This window comes from Brassica oleracea, chromosome C5 (genome assembly GCF_000695525.1).
Source record: "Brassica oleracea var. oleracea cultivar TO1000 chromosome C5, BOL, whole genome shotgun sequence".
NCBI lineage: Eukaryota > Viridiplantae > Streptophyta > Magnoliopsida > Brassicales > Brassicaceae > Brassica > Brassica oleracea.
Window position 1 is genome coordinate 4,267,969 of NC_027752.1, and position 18,587 is coordinate 4,286,555.

The window sequence follows — 18,587 nt, forward strand, 5'->3', positions numbered from 1 at the left end:
TTCTTTATAGTTTTGTGTCCCAACAAACATCGGTTGATGCATTACTTCAAATTTTATACATTATTTTTTGCTCATGTTAAAACCATGCACTAAGCGCATGTCCGTACAACATATTGTATAATGCATACGATAATGAAAAAGAGATGCAACGAGAGATGTATTCCATATGAACGTATCCCCAGCAGTTGTGTGCGACCAGCTTTTGATGCTTAGCAAAATGAAAAAGAGGCAAGAAAGATGATGAATGGTGGAGAAGATGAAGACGTCGATAAGTTCCGAGAATACTCCGATGAGATTTCTGAAAAGATGACAAGTAAATCTGTTTTGTCAGAAATTTTTACTTTTGATCCGATCAAACTTTCGATAATATGGTGAAAAAATAGTTTGATCTTAAATTTCTGAGGAGATGCCGTAAAAAGTTTGTTCTGACGATCCATGTTTTTGGAAGTTGCAGTCGGAGAACATAATGTTCTCTTGTAGTGTTTTATTTAGGTCTAGTTACAAATCCATTGATTTATAACAATTCATTGATTTGATTTTAAAATACTCATGTCAATAATTCTCAAATCTATTTTATTTGATTTGAAATTCACTGGATTTATGGAAGATTTCTAAATATAATGAAAATTTATAAATCTACTAAACTACCAGAACCAATAACCCCCAAGTCTACTTATAAATATTTCATTAGCTATAAAACCATAATTATATATGTTCGACTGCACTATAACGGTTTCACATCTCTGCAGCAAAAGACTTTCCACATCCGCATGTTTGTGTAGCGTCAGGGTTCGAGAAAGAGAAGCCTCCACCGATTAAAGCATCACTGCAATCAAGCTGCATTCCGAAAAGGAATAGCATGCTCTTCGGATCACAAACTGCAAAAAGAATTGTGTGCAAAAGAAAAAAATCTGAGCTTTTATTTTACAGATGGATAAGCACTTGCAACAACAAATAACTCAAAGTCTCACAACAAGAGTCAGTCTAAATGACAAGAGCGCAGACTTTAACAAGTCAGCTAATACTAGTCTGGTCAATCCAAGCTCCACATCAGAAAAATCTACTGACACTCTTACTTGACAACATTCAGTATAAAACTACAAGGTCATAAATTATAGCCAATAGCTTCATCTTATGAATGTTACCAAAATAACATTAGCATTTTTATTTGGATGCATGCTTCAATACACCAACGCAAACATTCATATGCAACATGGCGTGTCTAAATCATCACACGACTAACTGATCTAAACTCTTAGACCTTATTACTATAAGAATAGAAGGATTATCCAAAATAAAACCAAGGAAAGAAACTAACCTATAGCGAAACCTTGGTACTCAATGGTGGAATCATCTGGTCTAGTGTTGGCTCTGTTCTCAAAGTCCATGGTGTAAGACATCCCCGAGCAACCTCCTTGTTTAACACCAATCCTCAAACACAGATCTTCCCCGCGTTCTGATCTCATCTTATTCAGATGCTTGAGAGCACTATCCGTCAGAGATATCGCTGGCTTCAGTCCCTCCATTGCAGGTGCCACTGAAACATTCAAAAAGATTCTCGTCAAACTTAGTACATCACAGAGATCATCTCCACCGGAATTAGAATTCACAGACATCATCAAAGTTGTAAATTTTTAAAACCAAAGATTCTATTTTTATAGTTAGGATCGTAAAAGCATAACAGAGAAACCTTACAGGAAGAATAAAAATCGAAACTTTCGACTCGAATCAAAAACAATTACAAACCCATAAATTAAATAAAAATCGATACTTTCGTGAATCAAATCGAACCTGGAGCTGAACTGGATCGAACATAGAGACGGGTTCTCCTATTGAGATTCACGAACGACGAAGAACGAGGAAATGAAACCGAGTTACACGGAGCCGCATAACGTAAGCTCGTGGTGGAGATCCTTAGCTGAAGAAACGTAGGATTCGAAAAGAATTATATGATTGATTCTCTGTAATTACTGCAGTTAGGAAACCTACGCTACTTAGCGGGAAAACTTCCTACGATAAGAATGTAAGTGGGCTAACGAACATTTACATGCCAAGATAATCATTTTGAATTTTCATAGCATATGTTAAAAAGTAATATAGTGAAATCTAGCTTCCTTATTTTCAAAATATAGTAAAAATTATCCTTAAATTGTACGCACATTTTCAAGTTGTCTACTCTGGTTTTAGTTTCTGATTTTGGCTCATTTGGTTTGCATGTAGGGCTGATAATTTGAGTAAGTATCCGTAGTCCCACCTTGTTTGACCCGCGGAGATATCTCTTGTTCAGTACACTAACTAGATAATGACCCGCAACGGGGTGAAAATGTTATACAAATATCTTATGTATGTAATACTACTTGTTGCTCAGAAAAGAAATATGTAATACTACTTATGTTTGATTAAAGCTTATTTACAATAACAATTATAAGATTAAGTATGTAGTGCAGAATTTCAGAAGCTAAAGACGTTTGGATGTGAAAAAAATAAATAAAATGGTTTAATGACAATGTTGAATTAATATGTTTCTGTAATATTTAGGTCAATATATCGAGTATAATAGTATTCAGACTTTATATTAGCAAACAATAATAATATTTACGTAATATTGTATCCTCCATATTAAGCAAACAGACAAAGGGCTTAGGGCTAATTTTAACAAATGCATACGAAGCCCAATTATATAATCTAACTATCTCATTATATTAGACAAACCGAATCTATTCAGTGTCTGATCCAGATAATTAGTGCTCGGTTACATAATCGTCAATTGGTCAATAGTGGCATGGTATGTAATTTCTCTAGTAATTAAAGTCTTTTTTAAATGAGGCTGTGAGAAGTTATGTAAGAATGACACCTCAGCACTAACTCTAATGCTTCACTTTTTGCCTTCTTGAATCTCCAATACTAGTCCTGTGATTTCGGATAGTTGGTTCGGTTCGGGTCGGATACTTCGATTAGTCGGATAGTTCGGAATTGGATAATTTTGTCGAAAATAACCGAATTTTAATTCGGTTCGGGTCGGTTCGTATTTCGATTTTTTCGGTTATTGATTTTTGAACCGAAAATATCCGAATTTGATTTTAGAACCTGAAAACCGAGAAGTTAACAGATTTTCGGTTATTTTCGGTTAGTCGGTTATTTCTGGGTTATCCCAATTTTTGGTTTTCCCCTTAAACATGTACAATGACAAATATATAGCATAATAAACAGATAACATTAATCCTTTCTCAATCATCATAAACAAAAGATCATTCATCCTGAATCAACAACACTTTGGAATGAACACATATCCAAAGAGGCATTGATTCACAGAAACATATAGTCCAAAAAAAAGATTGAGAAATGTCCAAAATATTAAATGAGAGACCAAAAAGAGAGCACCATCATCTCCTCATTCTCGAACTTCATTCCCGTCCTGAGGCTGGTAATGGTAGAGTCTCTACATAATGAGAAAGAGTGAAAGACAGTCAGATGCCAAGTTTAAAACATGAGAAATATGCATGGAAGAGTAAAAATGCAGAAACAATTACCTAAAGACTCATGGAATTCAAGTTCTTCAAACATTTGAGTCAAGCTTGCAAGCTTTTCTGCACTGATGGTATTCCGAAGCCATTGTTGTGTGCAGACCAGTGCTTCAATCATATATGGCATGAGGCAACTACGGAAAGGATCCAAAATCCGACCACTAGTACTGAAAGCCGACTCAGAAGCAACAGAAGACACTTGAACCGCAAGAACATCCTTGGCTAGTTCTGATAATATTGGAAACTTGACAGATGCACGCCTCCACTATGATAGAACATTGAAGTCAAACCCCATACCATTTGAGGTTCTTGAGACATGCCTTTCCATCAAATATATGTCAAGCTCACTACTAGCCTCTTCATTTGCAGGCTCAGAAACCATTTCAGAATACAAAGAATCTCTCCCTTCATACTCCTCCTCATCATCAGACATCTCAAACAATCCAACTGTGTCTCCATCTTCACTCATGTTTCCAGCACTATCACCTTGAGATGGTGGACCAATCTTATGCGCATACTCCTCATACAACTGTTTGAGCAGTGCCCTAATTGAGGTTCTCAGATGCTCACTTTCCACACTGTCTTTGCCATAAAGCTTGTCGAAACAAATACCTACAAATTGCATCTTGTTTCTAGGATCGAAGACACTTCCAATAATCACCAGCGGATTCATGTTGATTAGGCCATCCCAGTACTTCTCAAACTTGGTTCTCATCTCAGTTGCTTGAAGTCGTAGAAGGTCGTCTCTGCTGTTGCTCAAAGCAATCAAATTCCTCTCTATGATCACAATCTCATTGTAACAACTAGTGGAGGTCACTGTCTTTGATGCTGAAAATGCTAAAGTGATTCCAAAAAATAATTTAAGGAACTTCACTAACCTATGCACTTCATCCCATCCCTGAGCAGTTGGAGGCCCAATCCTTTTATGCCCATTCTCTTCTGATTCCTTAAAATACTCATTGTACAACATATCTTCTGCCAATAGCTTTTCAAATGCTACTCTAAACTTCAAAGCAGCCGACAGCATTAGATAGGTAGAGTTCCAGCGTGTAATACAATCCAGAGACAAGCTTCCTCTACTAACCTTTCCAGTTAGAACCCTCAGCTGAAATGACTGAAACCATGTACCAGATGACCTGACATACTTGACAGCATTCCTAATAGCCACTACGCTCTCTTTCACCTCAGCTAGACCATCCTTGACTATCAAGTTCAGTATATGCGCACACCAACGCATATGCAGTAATGCACCATCCTTGATTAGAGCATTGGGTCCTAGTTGACTACAAGCTTCAGTGAATAGACGCAAAGACTTGTCGTTCCCTTTTGCATTGTCTACTGTCACCGAGAACACCTTTTCAATACCCCAATCGGCTAGACACTCACTCAGATGCTCGGCAATGGTCTCTCCTTTGTGAAGATGATGGCTTTATCTATCTAGGGAGTACAACAACATCTTAACGGAGCATTAGGGGAAGGAACTATACAAGCTCCCATTGAATATCCTTTCTCAGCACAATCAGTCATGCACATGTACAATGTGTAACTGTCCGTACATAAACTTTTAGCGCAAAAAGTATATTTTGTCTTTTCGACATCTGCACATACACAAACCCACATAAAAAGTTTCATATATATATATATATATATATAATATACAAGATTTGTTATTCTACAGCTATTGTCTTTCAGATCATCATAGCTGAATAAGAAAATAACTAAAATAGCTATTCTTATTTGCTTATATAAGAAAATAAGAAAATAAGCAAATTTCAATTTTCAACATACCAGAAGCCAAAATATTGCTGTTAAACAACGAAGCTGTTAATACTACAACGAGGAAGAGAGTCACCAACGTCTTTGTGATAGTCATAGTTTTTTTTTGTTTAAATTATATAACATGAAAATTGTTTGTACTTTCTCCAGTCCTAAAGAAAAGCTCTATTTATATCGTTTTTTGGTCCATGGAAATCTAAACCTATCTATACTATTTAAACTATAAAAGGAAACAAATATTGTGTTTTCAAAAGCTCCAGTCAAAATCTAGATTTATTATTATTTAATTGATTTTCTACATAGTGTACAAGTTTCTTGTGAATTTGGTCAAAGAGAATCTGATCAAACTATAAAAATTTGACCACTTGTCAAACTATGAGATCAGGAACTCATAAAATCAATTGATTACTTGTTGCAAATTATGATAGTTTATTTCATGGCTTGTGAATTAATCTTCCAAATTTACAAGTTCTTTTCCATGAATTCAGTCAAACTACATAAAATTGACCAGATGTCAAACTGGAAAGTCAAAAAACAATTTGGTACTCGAGACCAGACCCCTGGACGCATCATAATAATATATGGAGATTTTGTTGTAAAAAAAAAAGACTTTCCACATCTGCAGGTTTGTGTAACGTTAGGGTTCGAGAAAGAGAAACCTCCACCGATTAAAGCATCACTGTAATCAAGCTGCATTCCGAAAAGGAAGAGCATGCTCTTCGGATCACAAACTGCAAAAAACATAATGTGTTGCAAGAAAAAAAAATCTGAGATTTCATTTTACAGATGGATAAACACTAGACTGCAAACAACAAATAGACTCAAGAACTCGAAGTCTCACACCAATCTGAGTGACAAGAGCTAGGACGATAACAAGGCAGATAATACTAGTCTGATACAGTATAGCATAACAATGATCCAAGCTGCACATCAGAAGAATCTACTGACCATCACCATATTACTTGACAACATCCAGTCTAAAACTATAAGGTCATAAATTATAGCCAATAGCTTCACCTTGTGAATGTTACAAAATAACCACTTGGCATTTTTATTTGGATGCATGCTTCAATACACCAACGCAAACATTCATATGCAACATGGCGTGTCTAAATCATCAAACCACTAACTGATCTAAACTCTTAGACCTTATTACTATAAGAATAGAAGGATTATTCAAATTCAAAACAAACCAAAGGAAGAAACTAACCAATAGCGAAACCTTGGTACTCAATGGTGGAATCATCTGGTCTAGCGTTGGCTCTGTTCTCAAAGTCCATGGTGTAAGACATCCCCGAGCAACCTCCTTGTTTAACACCAATCCTCAAACACAGATCTTCCCCGCGTTCAGATCTCATCTTATTCAGATGCTTGAGAGCACTATCCGTCAGAGATATCGCCGGCTTCAGTCCCTCCATTGCAGGTGCCACTGAAACTTTCAAAAAGATTCTCGTCAAACTTAGTACATCACAGAGATCATCTCCACCGGAATTAGAATTCACAGACATCATCAAAGTTGTAAATTTTTAAAACCAAAGATTCTATTTTTATAGTTAGGATCGTAAAAGCATAACAGAGAAACCTTACAGGAAGAATAAAAATCGAAACTTTCGACTCGAATCAAAAACAATTACAAACCCATAAATTAAATAAAAATCGATACTTTCGTGAATCAAATCGAACCTGGAGCTGAACTGGATCGAACATAGAGACGGGTTCTCCTATTGAGATTCACGAACGACGAAGAACGAGGAAATGAAACCGAGTTACACGGAGCCGCATAACGTAAGCTCGTGGTGGAGATCCTTAGCTGAAGAAACGTAGGATTCGAAGTCGTGATCCCAGCGAACACCGCCATTCCAGATTGAAATCGCCGACCTGAGGAGACGTGTATCAGAAAAAGACGACCAATAAAAATATTAACAGATAGTTATTTTAAGTCCACATGTTTTTTATTTTAAATTTCATGTTAAACCCCAAAAGCAGATATACTTGAACTTGATCATATCAATTGTCTCAATCTCGGGACTATCGGGTCATTAATTTAAACCCGAGTTCGAGTTGGGTTAAACCCGAACCTAAAGGCCCGCGCATAGCGCGAAGTAACAAACTTCATCTTCTTCATCATCTTTTTCTCTTCTTCTCCGATTAAACGCTCCTTCTACTTCAGAGTTAGGTTCCCACAGTGTAAATTTCGCGCCTTTATGGCGTCATCTTCTTCCTACAGCTCTCTCTATCTCCACTCTCTACCGAAGGTAACTCTACTAGTAAACCCACTTTTTCAATCAGTTTTGGCCTCTGATTCAATCTTGTTTCCTTTGGAATTTGAAAGGCTTCTTCCGGGTCGGGCCAATGGAAGAACGGGTTTCTGGGAGGGTCCGTTTCAAGCCGCCGGTTGTTTGTTTCTCCGGTGGTGTTTCTTCAGAAAAGTCCGAGACTTTCGGCGATCAGAGCTTCATCAGAGGGAGGCTCGAGGCGTAGGGTTTACAAGGAGTCACAGGCAGCTACTGGGTTTCCTAACGCTAAAGTGCAGCAGATTGCTTCCTCCGTCTTGCCCATTGGCTCATTCGTTGTCGTCACTTTCGGTAACGCATATAAAGTTTTGATTTTTTCTTTTTTTTTAATGGCTGAGGCATCTTCTAATTTGTTTTATTCAGCTGACAGTTTTGTGGAAAGTTGTTGAGAAGTTCATGTCCCCAAAGTCTTCTTCTCCTGGAGAAGGGAAAGCTTCTACGCAGGGAGTGAAGTGGTCTATCGGTGCTGGTACGAATCTGTTACAAGGGTTTGCTGCAAAGGTTGATAGGGAGGCTAAGCAGAGGCTTAATGAGTTCGCTAAAGAACTCAGAGCCTTCAGAAGTGTTGACATGTCAGGTCTGAATTGACTTGTTTTTTTTTTAAGAGATATGGTTGATACTAGATGTAGCTCACCTTTTAAGTGTTATGTTGCAGGATGCAACTTTGGAGATGAAGGACTATTCTTTCTAGCTGAAAGCCTTGGGTATAATCAGGTTAAAGCTCTCCCTCTCTTTCACATCTGTTATCTGTCAACTTCATTAGAGTCCGGATCTATTTATGTTGATTGAGTAACGGTTACTCATATGGTGTTTCAGACTTTAGAGGAAGTGAGTTTTTCTGCAAATGGAATCACAGCTGCAGGAGTTAAAGCCTTTGATGGTGTTCTTCAATCAAATATTATGTTGAAGGTTCTCAACCTCTCTGGAAACCCCATTGGTGATGAAGGAGTTAAGGTTAGTGTAAATACTAGCATTAAGCTTCAAAAATCACACAGGAGCTTAGTCTCCAGGTTTTACATTTCTTTCTGTGATATGGTTTCCCTTTTATCTTGTAATGACAGACTTTATGTGCTACATTGATGGAAAATTCTAGCATCGAGAAACTTCAGCTAAACAGTGCTGATTTAGGAGACGAGGTTTGTCTAAGCAGTACATGATCTTCAAACTCCTTGGTTAGCCGCAACACTTTTAATTAGTTTCATGCTCCTAACGACTTCCAGTATTCTTGTGCAGGGTGCGAAAGAAATTGCAGAGTTGTTGAAGAGAAACTCTACCTTGAGGGTTATTGAGCTAAACAATAACATGATTGACTATTCTGTAAGTTTTTTTTTCTTTTTCTATTCATGTGCTTTCTATATCGCTAAATTAAGCATCTTGGTTTATGAATTGAATCTGGTGTGTGTTCTTCTCCCCTATCCTTTTGAAATGGAGGGTAGGGATTCACAAGTCTTGCTGGTGCTCTTCTTGAGAATAATACAATACGACATTTACATCTCAAGTGAGTTTAAGAACGTAGATGGATTTTTTCTTTTAGTTTCTTTTCTTCTATATTTTATACCACCCCTGACCTGCTGATTTATGGATGATTTGTCTCAGTGGAAACTATGGTGGTGCTTTGGGTGCCAATGCTTTAGCTAAAGGACTTGAGGGTAACAAGTCTTTACGGGTACACACACTTCTCCTCTCTCTTTATGTATGCCATTTGTATGTTAGCAAAGAGTAATTCGGTTAAGCCCTTGGCCGTTCTACTCTGCAGGAACTTCATTTGCATGGAAACTCCATCGGAGATGAAGGGATTCGTGCTTTGATGGCTGGTCTATCTTCCCACAAAGGTGTTTGTTTCAGCTGTTTGAATAGAACAGTATGTCAAGATTAACTCTTTCTTACCTCTACTTGTGTGCAGGGAAACTAGCTCTGCTTGACCTCGGTAACAACTCCATCACCGCAAAGGGTGCCTTCTATGTAGCAGAGTACATCAAGAGAAGCAAGAGCTTGGTTTGGTTGAACCTGTACATGAATGATATAGGCGATGAGGTATACTATTACACATCCAATCTATATACCTGGTTGTCTATATTAATGATTTTCAATGGGTTCAGGGAGCTGAAAAGGTTGCAGATGCTCTCAAGCAAAACCGTTCAATAGCAACCATTGACATTGTGAGAAGTCTCCCTAAGTATTATGTTGCGTCCAAATCTAGCTATTTGTGAACGTTAACGCAATTTTTTTTTTTTGTAAAATAGGGTGGAAATAACATTCACGCAACTGGAGTTAATGCTATAGCTCAAGCTCTGAAAGATAATGCAATTGTTACGACGGTCAGTGCCATCAAAATTTTCTCATCTTTACTTCTTTGTTTACTTATAACATGGACGATAATGACAGTGCCAGTCTCATTCATAATTTCCTCAGTTAGAGGTTGGATATAATCCCATAGGACCCGACGGAGCTAAAGCATTATCCGAGATTCTCAAGTTCCATGGAAATATAAAGACGCTCAAGCTTGGTTGGTGCCAGGTAAAGCCGCTGCCCTTGGTCATTTCTTTACAATTGCTTATTTTGTTTTACCATTGATGGTGTTCATTCACATGTCGTGCAGATAGCCGCTAAGGGTGCTGAATACGTTGCAGACATGCTGAGATATAACAACACGATATCGGTTTTGGACTTGCGGGCAAATGGACTTAGAGATGAGGTAAGTGCAGACATATTATATTCAGCTTGTTTTGCATATTTGTATCTACGAAGGGTATTCTTTTCATAAATTGATGCGTTATTATTATTTGTTAGGGCGCTTCCTGCTTAGCTCGGAGCTTAAAAGTAGTTAATGAAGCTCTGACATCCGTTGATCTAGGATTCAATGAAATACGGGTAAAAAATCAACTACTATGTTCTTCAGCACTGTCTTGGGATCTTTATTATTTTGTTTTGTGTGAAGGATGATGGAGCATTCGCCATTGCTCAAGCTCTGAAAGCCAATGAAGATGTCACGGTTACATCTATAAACTTGGGGAACAACTTCATCACCAAGTTTGGACAGGTAAAAGAACATATATATCTCCTTGTTAAAAGATTCTGGTTGCTGAGCCTTTTTGTTTTTTTATTTAATCCAGAGTGCTCTCACGGACGCTAGAGACCATGTTCTTGAGATGACTGAAAAGGAAGTAGAGATTTTCTTCTAGAGGGACATTGAAGTGAAGACTTGTCACTCTTGTAGTTTTGCACCATTAGTCGTTGTTACATTCTTTATGATGTGTTGAATGCCTTCCTTCAAGCCAGAGATTAAAAAGAAAAAGAAAATTGTTCTTTTGTTGGTTTAGGGATTCAATTTTTATTCCAAAGAAGAGTTTCCATGGAAGTCCGACCAATTACTGGGTGGTTAAGAAAACTAATTGATCTAGAGTTATAATCTGGTTTTCTCCGGTTTTGAGTTGGTTTCTGGTTATAAGCTCGGTTTTGCTATAGATGATTACACGTGTCACGGGAAGAGCTAGTAAGAGGGGGAACTAAAAAGTCCCACATCGGAAAGACGGAGAGAATTCAACTTGTTTATATATGTCTAGAGAGCATGATTGGTCACGACCTTACTTGAACAGGATCTGTTCTATAGGAAGTACCTCTGTATCCTTGATTTCGAAGGAGACAGGCCCAGTAACCTGGTTGATGATTCATGTCCGTGCGATCTGAGTGTGATTAACGGCTACGATTCTCCTCGGAGAGGCTGTGCTGTAGAGGATCGCTACCTAGCCTGGTCTCGAACTTGCTAGGGTGGTCGCACGGTTGTCTGACAGGCTCCCTTTTTTTGCACTTCTCACCCCATATTTTTAATATCTTTCATTTTCAACCCAAACTTTTGCTTATAATTGTTTTTTTGCTTTCTTATTTAACCCTCTACTTTTTCCACTACTCAAATGAAACCTCCGCTTAAACCCTCAGCTTGCAGAGATAAAAGATAAGGTTCAGAGAGTGAAGCGAAAGTGTGCAAATGTCTTCTTCAGACGTAGCTCTTTTCTCTTCTATGATTCAATTTCGTTCGTCTTCGTCCATCCGTAATGCTCTTCCAACAATCTTCAATCTCTCTTCACCAGCCGCGAGTTCGTGCGCAATCAAATCGACCCAGATTCTTAACCGGCGTTTGAGAGCCAAATCGACGAACTTATCTCTTTCTTCCATGCCTCGGAGAGGGTTCGTATGCAGAGCTGCGGAGTACAAGTTCCCGGATCCCATACCCGAATTCGCCGAAGCTGTGAGCTACAACTTAATTCCTTCTTCTGCTTATACTCAGTTATGATGGATTCTCTTATAGACGAGTGAATTCAATTAATGGGTGGTGATTGCAGGAGACTAAGAAATTTAGGGACCATATGACAAAGAAACTATCAAAGAGGGATCTTTTTGAAGACTCTGTTGATGAGATTGTCGGAGTCTGCACTGAGGTATCTGACAACGTTCTCGCTTTCACACACACGTCTATTGAGATTATCTTCACTTGTGGTGTCTCTTTTTAGTCTCAGCTTATGATTTTTCTTGACATGTTTACTTACTGGGTATATATACACACAGAGATTAGGAGAATGGAAATGCTTCAAAATCGCCTTTTGTTTGTTTCTGAACTTGAATCTAATCGTTTTTAGAGTCAACTGAATATGCATGGTTAGGAAATGGTCTTTTGCAATGACGTTATATGATTCTACTGCTTCTCCTTTCGTGTTTAGGTTTGTGTGTGTGCAGTATTTTCCAGAAACATATGAAACTCTAGGGGGAGTGTTCTCTTTGTCTATATTGAAGAGGGTTATGTGACTATTTAGAATGAGGAGCGGTTTTGACTTTAAACCTATCTAGAAAGTTCATAAGAAAAAGTTAGAATGGTTTTTACTTTACCAATTAGCACCTCGGATCCAAACCTTTGCAAGACGGTCTGTCCTGCTGAGATATCAAATGTAATAAGTTTGTTCTGTGTTATTGGTTTGCGCCAATGTGCAGATCTTCGAGACGTTCTTGCGGAGCGAGTATGGAGGACCTGGAACACTCTTGGTTGTACCCTTCATCGACATGGCTGATACTCTCAATGAAAGGGAACTGCCTGGAGGTCCACAAGCCGCACGTGCAGCTATCAAATGGGCTCAGGATCATGTAGACAAAGATTGGAAGGAATGGACCGGCACCGATTAGTAGCACCCGAACCTCAAATCATCAAAATATAGTTCAATGCTCATGTATCAGAGGGTATATTGTCTTTGTAAAACTCTGAATTTTGCAGATTTCAGAATTTTATTAGTTCTCTTCTTATAAAAAATCCTTGGTCTCATCATTTGTTTCCCAAGGTGATCAGTGTATGGTTGAGTAGATTCTTCCGATGTACCAAATAAGATACCTGAGATCTGTTAGTTATAACTTATAATGATTCAAGATTAATATGCTCTATGTTGTTAAGCAAAGCTAGTTATATTTGTTCCAAAAGCCAATTTGTGTCATACAAAACGGTGGAGACAGAACGATGGGACAGACAGCCAGGACGAAATAATTATGTTCCCATGATACTTCCAAGTAGCTCAACACTAACGGTTGACTTTTCCTCTGAATAATTAGTTCGTGACTTCGTGTTATTATATAGTTTTCCTCTAAATGAATAGGAGTGGCAAATAACATACAAAAACAAAACGAATCAATAGTTGATGGATGGGTTGACTTTGACTCTTTTTTTTTAAATGGGTCCAGAATGCAACCGGCCATTGTTCCCAAGTCTTATAACGGGTGTGATCGGTAGTGACTGTGAGTGCTCTCTACAGCCTCATTTCTTTTTAGAGCACTAAATCTACACCAATCTTGATTTCTATTTTTTTTTAAGTTCACAGCCTTTTTATAAAATCCACAGCACTTCTTTGAAATTATGTCTTTACAATTTCTCTGCAGAGACAAAAACCTACAGCCCATATTTAAAGACTTTTAAAAATTAGAAATCTAAAGCCAAAGCAATAAAAACCACAGCAATATTTCTACAGTCAAAAAATGAAATCACAGCACTTACCAATCAACCCCAACAACTCACAATTGACAACCCATGACTGATAAATTAAAGACTACCTGAACATATCCATATTTAAAGCATCTTCACTCTCAGGTAATAAGATTCCAAAACTAAATACTATCCCCATCAATCATTAAATTAGAAAATGAAGGCGACGAAACTTCCCACATAAAGGCAATCATTCGAATCTGTAACGGTTAATGCCATAACTAATGATTAGTGGTTCTCTTTGCGTGGGAGGACTACGAACAATGCTGCCTTTTACAATTCAAGAAGGGCAGAAAACATACATCCAACTTGCACATTTGCCTTGAGAATAAAGTAAAAAATGGAGATGGAGCAGAAAACTTATATATACTGTATAAACATTGTCTTCATGTAAACGTTATATTTTTTCATATCAAATCCATACAAGTTATCAGATAAGATGGCATCGGTTACGGTAAACATAAGATTAATTAATCTTTAATACCGAATTATATAAAATAGGTTATGAAAATAATGTAGAATTGAACGAGGAAATATCCTAACTCTTCCTTACCCTTACACATGGGTCGTACCAATTGTCGGCAGCCTCCATGCACGTAACTTCATGATCACGTGGATCCTCATACACTCCACGACCACGTGTCAATCTCTCAGATCACATAAACCGATCTACGAAGCAACCTGTTCCTCGTTCACGATGGATCTCACGTGGCACACAGTCAGTGGTCAGAGTTTCCAAGAAAAACACCCAATAATGAACAGCCACGCGTCTAAATAGTTGACACACTTGCCAACTGATTATATATTTTCGCCTACTTTCTCGATCTAAAGTCGAAACAAACACAAACATACAAAAACAACAAATTTGATCACAAGTCATCGAAACATGATCCACACTAAAACCGGGTCAAATCGCCGGATCCTGACCTTTCCGGCTGTGCAACCATGCAAATCAATCTCCGTAACCACGCTACTCGACTCACTGATTCAACTCGCCGGCGACATCCTCACGTTCAAGCAGAAACACTTCTCCACCAATAAACGAAGCTTCCAAAAAACCATCAGGCAGATCCAAAACCTAGCTATCGTCTTGGAAGAGATCCGGATCCGAGTCGGGTCTCGAAGACGCTACTTTCCCGGCGTCTCGAGCCTCTCGGAAATCCACGTCATCTTCCAGAAGCTCAAGTTCCTTCTTGAAGACTGCACGAGAGACGGAGGTAGACTATGTATGTTGATGAGCTCAGATCAAGTCTCGGATCACCTACGGGTCCTGACTCTATCCATCTCCACTAGCCTCAGCGCGTTTCCTGTCTCGTTCGTTGACTTACCGATCGAAGTCAACGAGGTGATTGGCCTAGTGGTGCAACAAGCCCGTGAACACGTAGTCAGACCCGACTCGGACGATAAAAAGGTCATAGCTTCCGTTAATGGAGTCCTTGCTCTGTTCGAGAACAGAGTCATCCCCGATCCGGATGAGATTAACCGGATCTTGGATCGCGTAGGGGTCCGAACGTGGGGAGATTGCCTTAAAGAGATCAACTTTCTCGGAGAAGAGATAGATGCGGAGCGGTTAGAGAATAAAAAGAAGAATAATAATAGTAACGCACGAGTAGAGCTTCTAAGCAGCTTAATGGGGTTCATATGCTACTGCAGATGCGTGATACTGAACAAGAGAGATCATCATCATCATCATCATCATGATGAAAGCGAGTTGCGTGTTCATGAAGATTTAATTCGAGGAATAAAAGTTGAGGATCTTCTTTGCCCGATTTCTCTAGAGATCATGACGGATCCTGTGGTCATAGAAACAGGGCACACGTACGATCGGAGCTCCATCACAAAATGGTTCGGATCCGGGAACATCACGTGCCCCAAAACCGGAAAGATCCTGACCAGCACCGAGTTGGTTGACAACGTTTCCGTGAGTCACGTGATCCAAAAGCACTGCAGAGCAAACGGCGTCGTTTTGGAAATCAACGGTCGGAAAAGAAAAAGTCACGGTGACGTGGCGCCGGATAGTTTAGCAGCGAAAGGAGCAGGAAGACTTATCGCGAGGTTCCTCACTTCAGAGCTGCTAACAAACGGCGACGAAGAGATGGTTTACAGAGCTCTTAGAGAGATTCGCGTTCTGACCAAGACAGGTAGTTTTAATAGATCTTGTCTGGTCGAAGCCGGCTGCGTGAGTCCGCTTTTAAACCTTCTGACGTCAGAAGACTCGAGGATTCAAGAGAACGCAATGGCTGGACTTCTGAATCTCTCTAAACACGTCGCCGGAAAAGGTGAGATCGCAGGAGAAGGGTTGGGGATCATCGTGGAGATTCTCAACGAAGGAGCTAAAACAGAGACGAGGCTATACGCTGCTTCTGCTCTGTTCTATCTCTCTTCCGTCGAAGACTACAGCTTACTAATCGGTGAGCATCCAGACGCGATTCCTGGACTGATGAGGATCGTTACAGGCGATGAGTACGGCGACTCGGCGAAACGCAACGCGTTGCTTGCGGTTATGGGTTTGCTGATGCAATCCGAAAACCACTGGCGCGTCCTCGCCGCCGGCGCTGTTCCGGCTCTTCTCGATCTGCTGAGAGACGAGGAAACGGGAGGAGAGCTCACGGCGGATTGTTTAGCGACGCTGGCGAAGCTGGCGGAGTATCCCGACGGGACGATTGGTGTGATCCGTCGCGGGGGTTTGAAGCTCGCGGTGAAGATTTTGTCTTCTTCTGAAGTCTCGCCGGGGGTGAAACAGCACTGCGTTGGTTTGGTTTTGAACCTGTGTCTTAACGCTGGGAACGACGTCGTTGGGGTTCTTGTGAAGGACTCGGTGGTGATGGGATCGCTTTACACGGTGATAAGTAACGGCGAGTATGGAGGGAGCAAAAAGGCTAGCGCGCTTATCAGAATGATTCATGAGTACCAGGAGAGGAAAACCGGTTCAGTTGAACCGAGTTTTCAGAGAGGACGGTTCATCCACGCATGGTGATTTTGGTATATAACTCTTGAATATTTGAAAGGGTTATTTACCAAAAGAAATAATCAATTACTTAGATTAAGGGGGCTGAAATTATTTATTTTTTTCTTGCATAAAGGGGTTAAGTATATATAAGCTCAGGCGTGTTTAAAAAATCCAAAGAGCTATGAGCTTCTGGTTTTTCAAGGAGAAGCTTTGTCCATAATGTAATTATTATATTTTACTGGAAATAAAATGAATTTTCAAACAAAAGCTATTTCAGTGAAGTGAACACAAATTGGAGGAGAATTACTCGAATTATCACCAAATTTATTCAATTTAAATTTATCAATGAACATATTAAAACTGAAATCAAATAAAAAGATTGTAGAGGATATTAAAAATATAACTAGCTGGTTGCCCGCAAATTCACAGATATATATATTATATTATGTATAGAATGTCATAAATTTTGAATAATAATTAGCAACACTAAAAATATACTTTTTAATATCACATAGTTTGAAAATTAGTCGTAAAGTTTCTATAAATCTGATGTAAAAATAACTGAACAATATATTTAGTATAAGCAAATGCTTGTGCAATTATATATGTAATTATCACATTAACTTCACCAACATATGCATCTATTCTGCCTCTTCTTATTTTTCTCATTATCATTTCGTTATTTTTATTATATTTTTTCTAATTTTTTACATATTTTTTGCCAAATATTTATTTCTCTCTCTAAATAGTAACCCAAAACATACAATCAATAAACCAAAAATCCATCTTAGAATTCTTTCAATCATATCATTACTTTATTCACTATATTATTCGACTTAAATGCAAAATATTTTCTTAAATCAAAGTTTTCTAATCTGTCCGATTTTCAAAGCTTAATGATTTATAAAGCATAAACAGACATTGTAATAGATTAATAATTATTGTAGATATGAATATATTTTTATATGAATATGAAATTATTATATCTATTTCTATTCATTATTTTATGTAGTATATAAACATAAAAATAATTGATTAGACATTATTACCATTAATTATTATTTGTCATTTAGGTTATTTGGCAAGTGACAATAATTAGTTTTAGACTTATATTTTATTTTGGAACTAGTTAAAATAATTAAAAATTATAAAAGTTTTGTTCATTATATTATTTAGTTTATAAATATAAAGAAGAATTGATCAAAGGTTATTATTATTTATATAATTTCAACAATTATTTTTATAAATCATTATTTGTAATATATTGTAGATTACTTGACAAGTGATATTAATTGGTTCTAGATTTTTTTTTTAAATCTAAACTAAAATAAATAAAATTAAAATTTATAGACCAAACAAATCATAATAATTTTCTTAAGACTTCACAAATGATCGTCATCTACATTAAAATCACTTAAGTGACTTCTCGTTTAATAGGAGAATTTTATCTTTAATAAATGTTTTATAAACAGATAAGTAATTTAAAATTAAGATAACATAATTTTGTAAGCCATGATAGATAATTTTATAAATTTTTTAATTTTTTTTATAAATGACTTATCAGACATATATGGACATTATAAGACATTAATAATTATTATAATTATTTATATATGAATATAATATTTTAATAAGAATATGAAATCATTTTATCGATTTCTATAAATTGTGTTCTACTAATAATTTTATGTAGTCTATAAATATAAAAAGAATTAATCAAACATTATTACACTTTTTATAATTTTGATAATTAGTTACCATCTAATCTATTAAAACAGAAGTACAATCTAATATCCTCCTATATATTAATTGAGAACTCACTTAAGTGAATTTTGCTTATGTGTCATTCATAGGTGTAGTTTAGATTTAATTCTTTTAATATGATTGGTTGTTGATATTTGAATTTTCATTTATTTAATTAAAATTTTAAAAAGGAAACTAATTCTAGAATTACCTAATCTAATTATTCATCTTAAATATATATGAATTAACATAATTCGTTTATAGAAACAATTAAATGTCATAGA

The 18,587-nt window shown here is 37.4% G+C and overlaps 4 protein-coding genes across 4 annotated transcripts; 3 read left to right on the forward strand and 1 right to left on the reverse strand.

The window, feature by feature from the left end:
* Window positions 1-708: 708 nt before the first annotated feature.
* LOC106292616 (iron-sulfur assembly protein IscA, chloroplastic-like) lies at window positions 709-7,262 on the reverse strand. Its single transcript, XM_013728234.1, has 4 exons — window positions 7,106-7,262; window positions 1,792-1,913; window positions 1,319-1,537; window positions 709-878 (listed from the first exon to the last, which is right to left on the reverse strand). The coding sequence occupies exons 1-4, from the start codon at window positions 7,156-7,158 to the stop codon at window positions 736-738; spliced, it is 537 nt and encodes a 178-aa protein (XP_013583688.1). The 5' UTR covers window positions 7,159-7,262; the 3' UTR covers window positions 709-735.
* A 48-nt stretch (window positions 7,263-7,310) lies between these two features.
* Window positions 7,311-10,952, forward strand: LOC106343435 (protein NLRC3-like). Its single transcript, XM_013782640.1, has 18 exons — window positions 7,311-7,555; window positions 7,633-7,885; window positions 7,965-8,171; window positions 8,250-8,308; window positions 8,411-8,548; window positions 8,656-8,730; window positions 8,828-8,911; window positions 9,031-9,092; window positions 9,191-9,260; window positions 9,351-9,426; window positions 9,498-9,628; window positions 9,694-9,753; window positions 9,838-9,912; window positions 10,007-10,111; window positions 10,194-10,289; window positions 10,385-10,465; window positions 10,533-10,634; window positions 10,708-10,952. The coding sequence occupies exons 1-18, from the start codon at window positions 7,505-7,507 to the stop codon at window positions 10,774-10,776; spliced, it is 1,794 nt and encodes a 597-aa protein (XP_013638094.1). The 5' UTR covers window positions 7,311-7,504; the 3' UTR covers window positions 10,777-10,952.
* Window positions 10,953-11,491: 539 nt separating this feature from the next.
* On the forward strand, window positions 11,492-12,917 carry LOC106344102. The gene is made up of 3 exons (XM_013783486.1): window positions 11,492-11,840; window positions 11,935-12,030; window positions 12,578-12,917. Exons 1-3 carry the CDS (start codon window positions 11,580-11,582, stop codon window positions 12,764-12,766), a joined length of 546 nt encoding a protein of 181 aa, XP_013638940.1. The 5' UTR covers window positions 11,492-11,579; the 3' UTR covers window positions 12,767-12,917.
* A 1,480-nt stretch (window positions 12,918-14,397) lies between these two features.
* LOC106343391 (U-box domain-containing protein 18) lies at window positions 14,398-16,817 on the forward strand. Its single transcript, XM_013782585.1, has one exon. The coding sequence runs from the start codon at window positions 14,497-14,499 to the stop codon at window positions 16,585-16,587; it is 2,091 nt and encodes a 696-aa protein (XP_013638039.1). The 5' UTR covers window positions 14,398-14,496; the 3' UTR covers window positions 16,588-16,817.
* Window positions 16,818-18,587: the final 1,770 nt, after the last annotated feature.

What these genes read in the sequence shown, in the direction of transcription:
- LOC106292616 (XM_013728234.1), bottom strand. Translation starts at nt 7,158, where the DNA reads ATGGCGGTGTTCGCTGGGATCACGACTTCGAATCCTACGTTTCTTCAG. An exon ending in TCGATCCAGTTCAGCTCCAG is followed by an intron (nt 1,538 to 1,791) that starts GTTCGATTTGAT and finishes TGAATGTTTCAG; the next exon opens with TGGCACCTGCAATGGAGGGA. An exon ending in GTACCAAGGTTTCGCTATAG is followed by an intron (nt 879 to 1,318) that starts GTTAGTTTCTTT and finishes TTCTTTTTGCAG; the next exon opens with TTTGTGATCCGAAGAGCATG.
- LOC106344102 (XM_013783486.1), top strand. Translation starts at nt 11,580, where the DNA reads ATGTCTTCTTCAGACGTAGCTCTTTTCTCTTCTATGATTCAATTTCGT. An exon ending in TACCCGAATTCGCCGAAGCT is followed by an intron (nt 11,841 to 11,934) that starts GTGAGCTACAAC and finishes TGGTGATTGCAG; the next exon opens with GAGACTAAGAAATTTAGGGA. An exon ending in TTGTCGGAGTCTGCACTGAG is followed by an intron (nt 12,031 to 12,577) that starts GTATCTGACAAC and finishes GCCAATGTGCAG; the next exon opens with ATCTTCGAGACGTTCTTGCG.
- LOC106343435 (XM_013782640.1), top strand. Translation starts at nt 7,505, where the DNA reads ATGGCGTCATCTTCTTCCTACAGCTCTCTCTATCTCCACTCTCTACCG. An exon ending in CAGAAGTGTTGACATGTCAG is followed by an intron (nt 8,172 to 8,249) that starts GTCTGAATTGAC and finishes GTTATGTTGCAG; the next exon opens with GATGCAACTTTGGAGATGAA. An exon ending in CAAATGGACTTAGAGATGAG is followed by an intron (nt 10,290 to 10,384) that starts GTAAGTGCAGAC and finishes ATTATTTGTTAG; the next exon opens with GGCGCTTCCTGCTTAGCTCG.
- LOC106343391 (XM_013782585.1), top strand. Translation starts at nt 14,497, where the DNA reads ATGATCCACACTAAAACCGGGTCAAATCGCCGGATCCTGACCTTTCCG.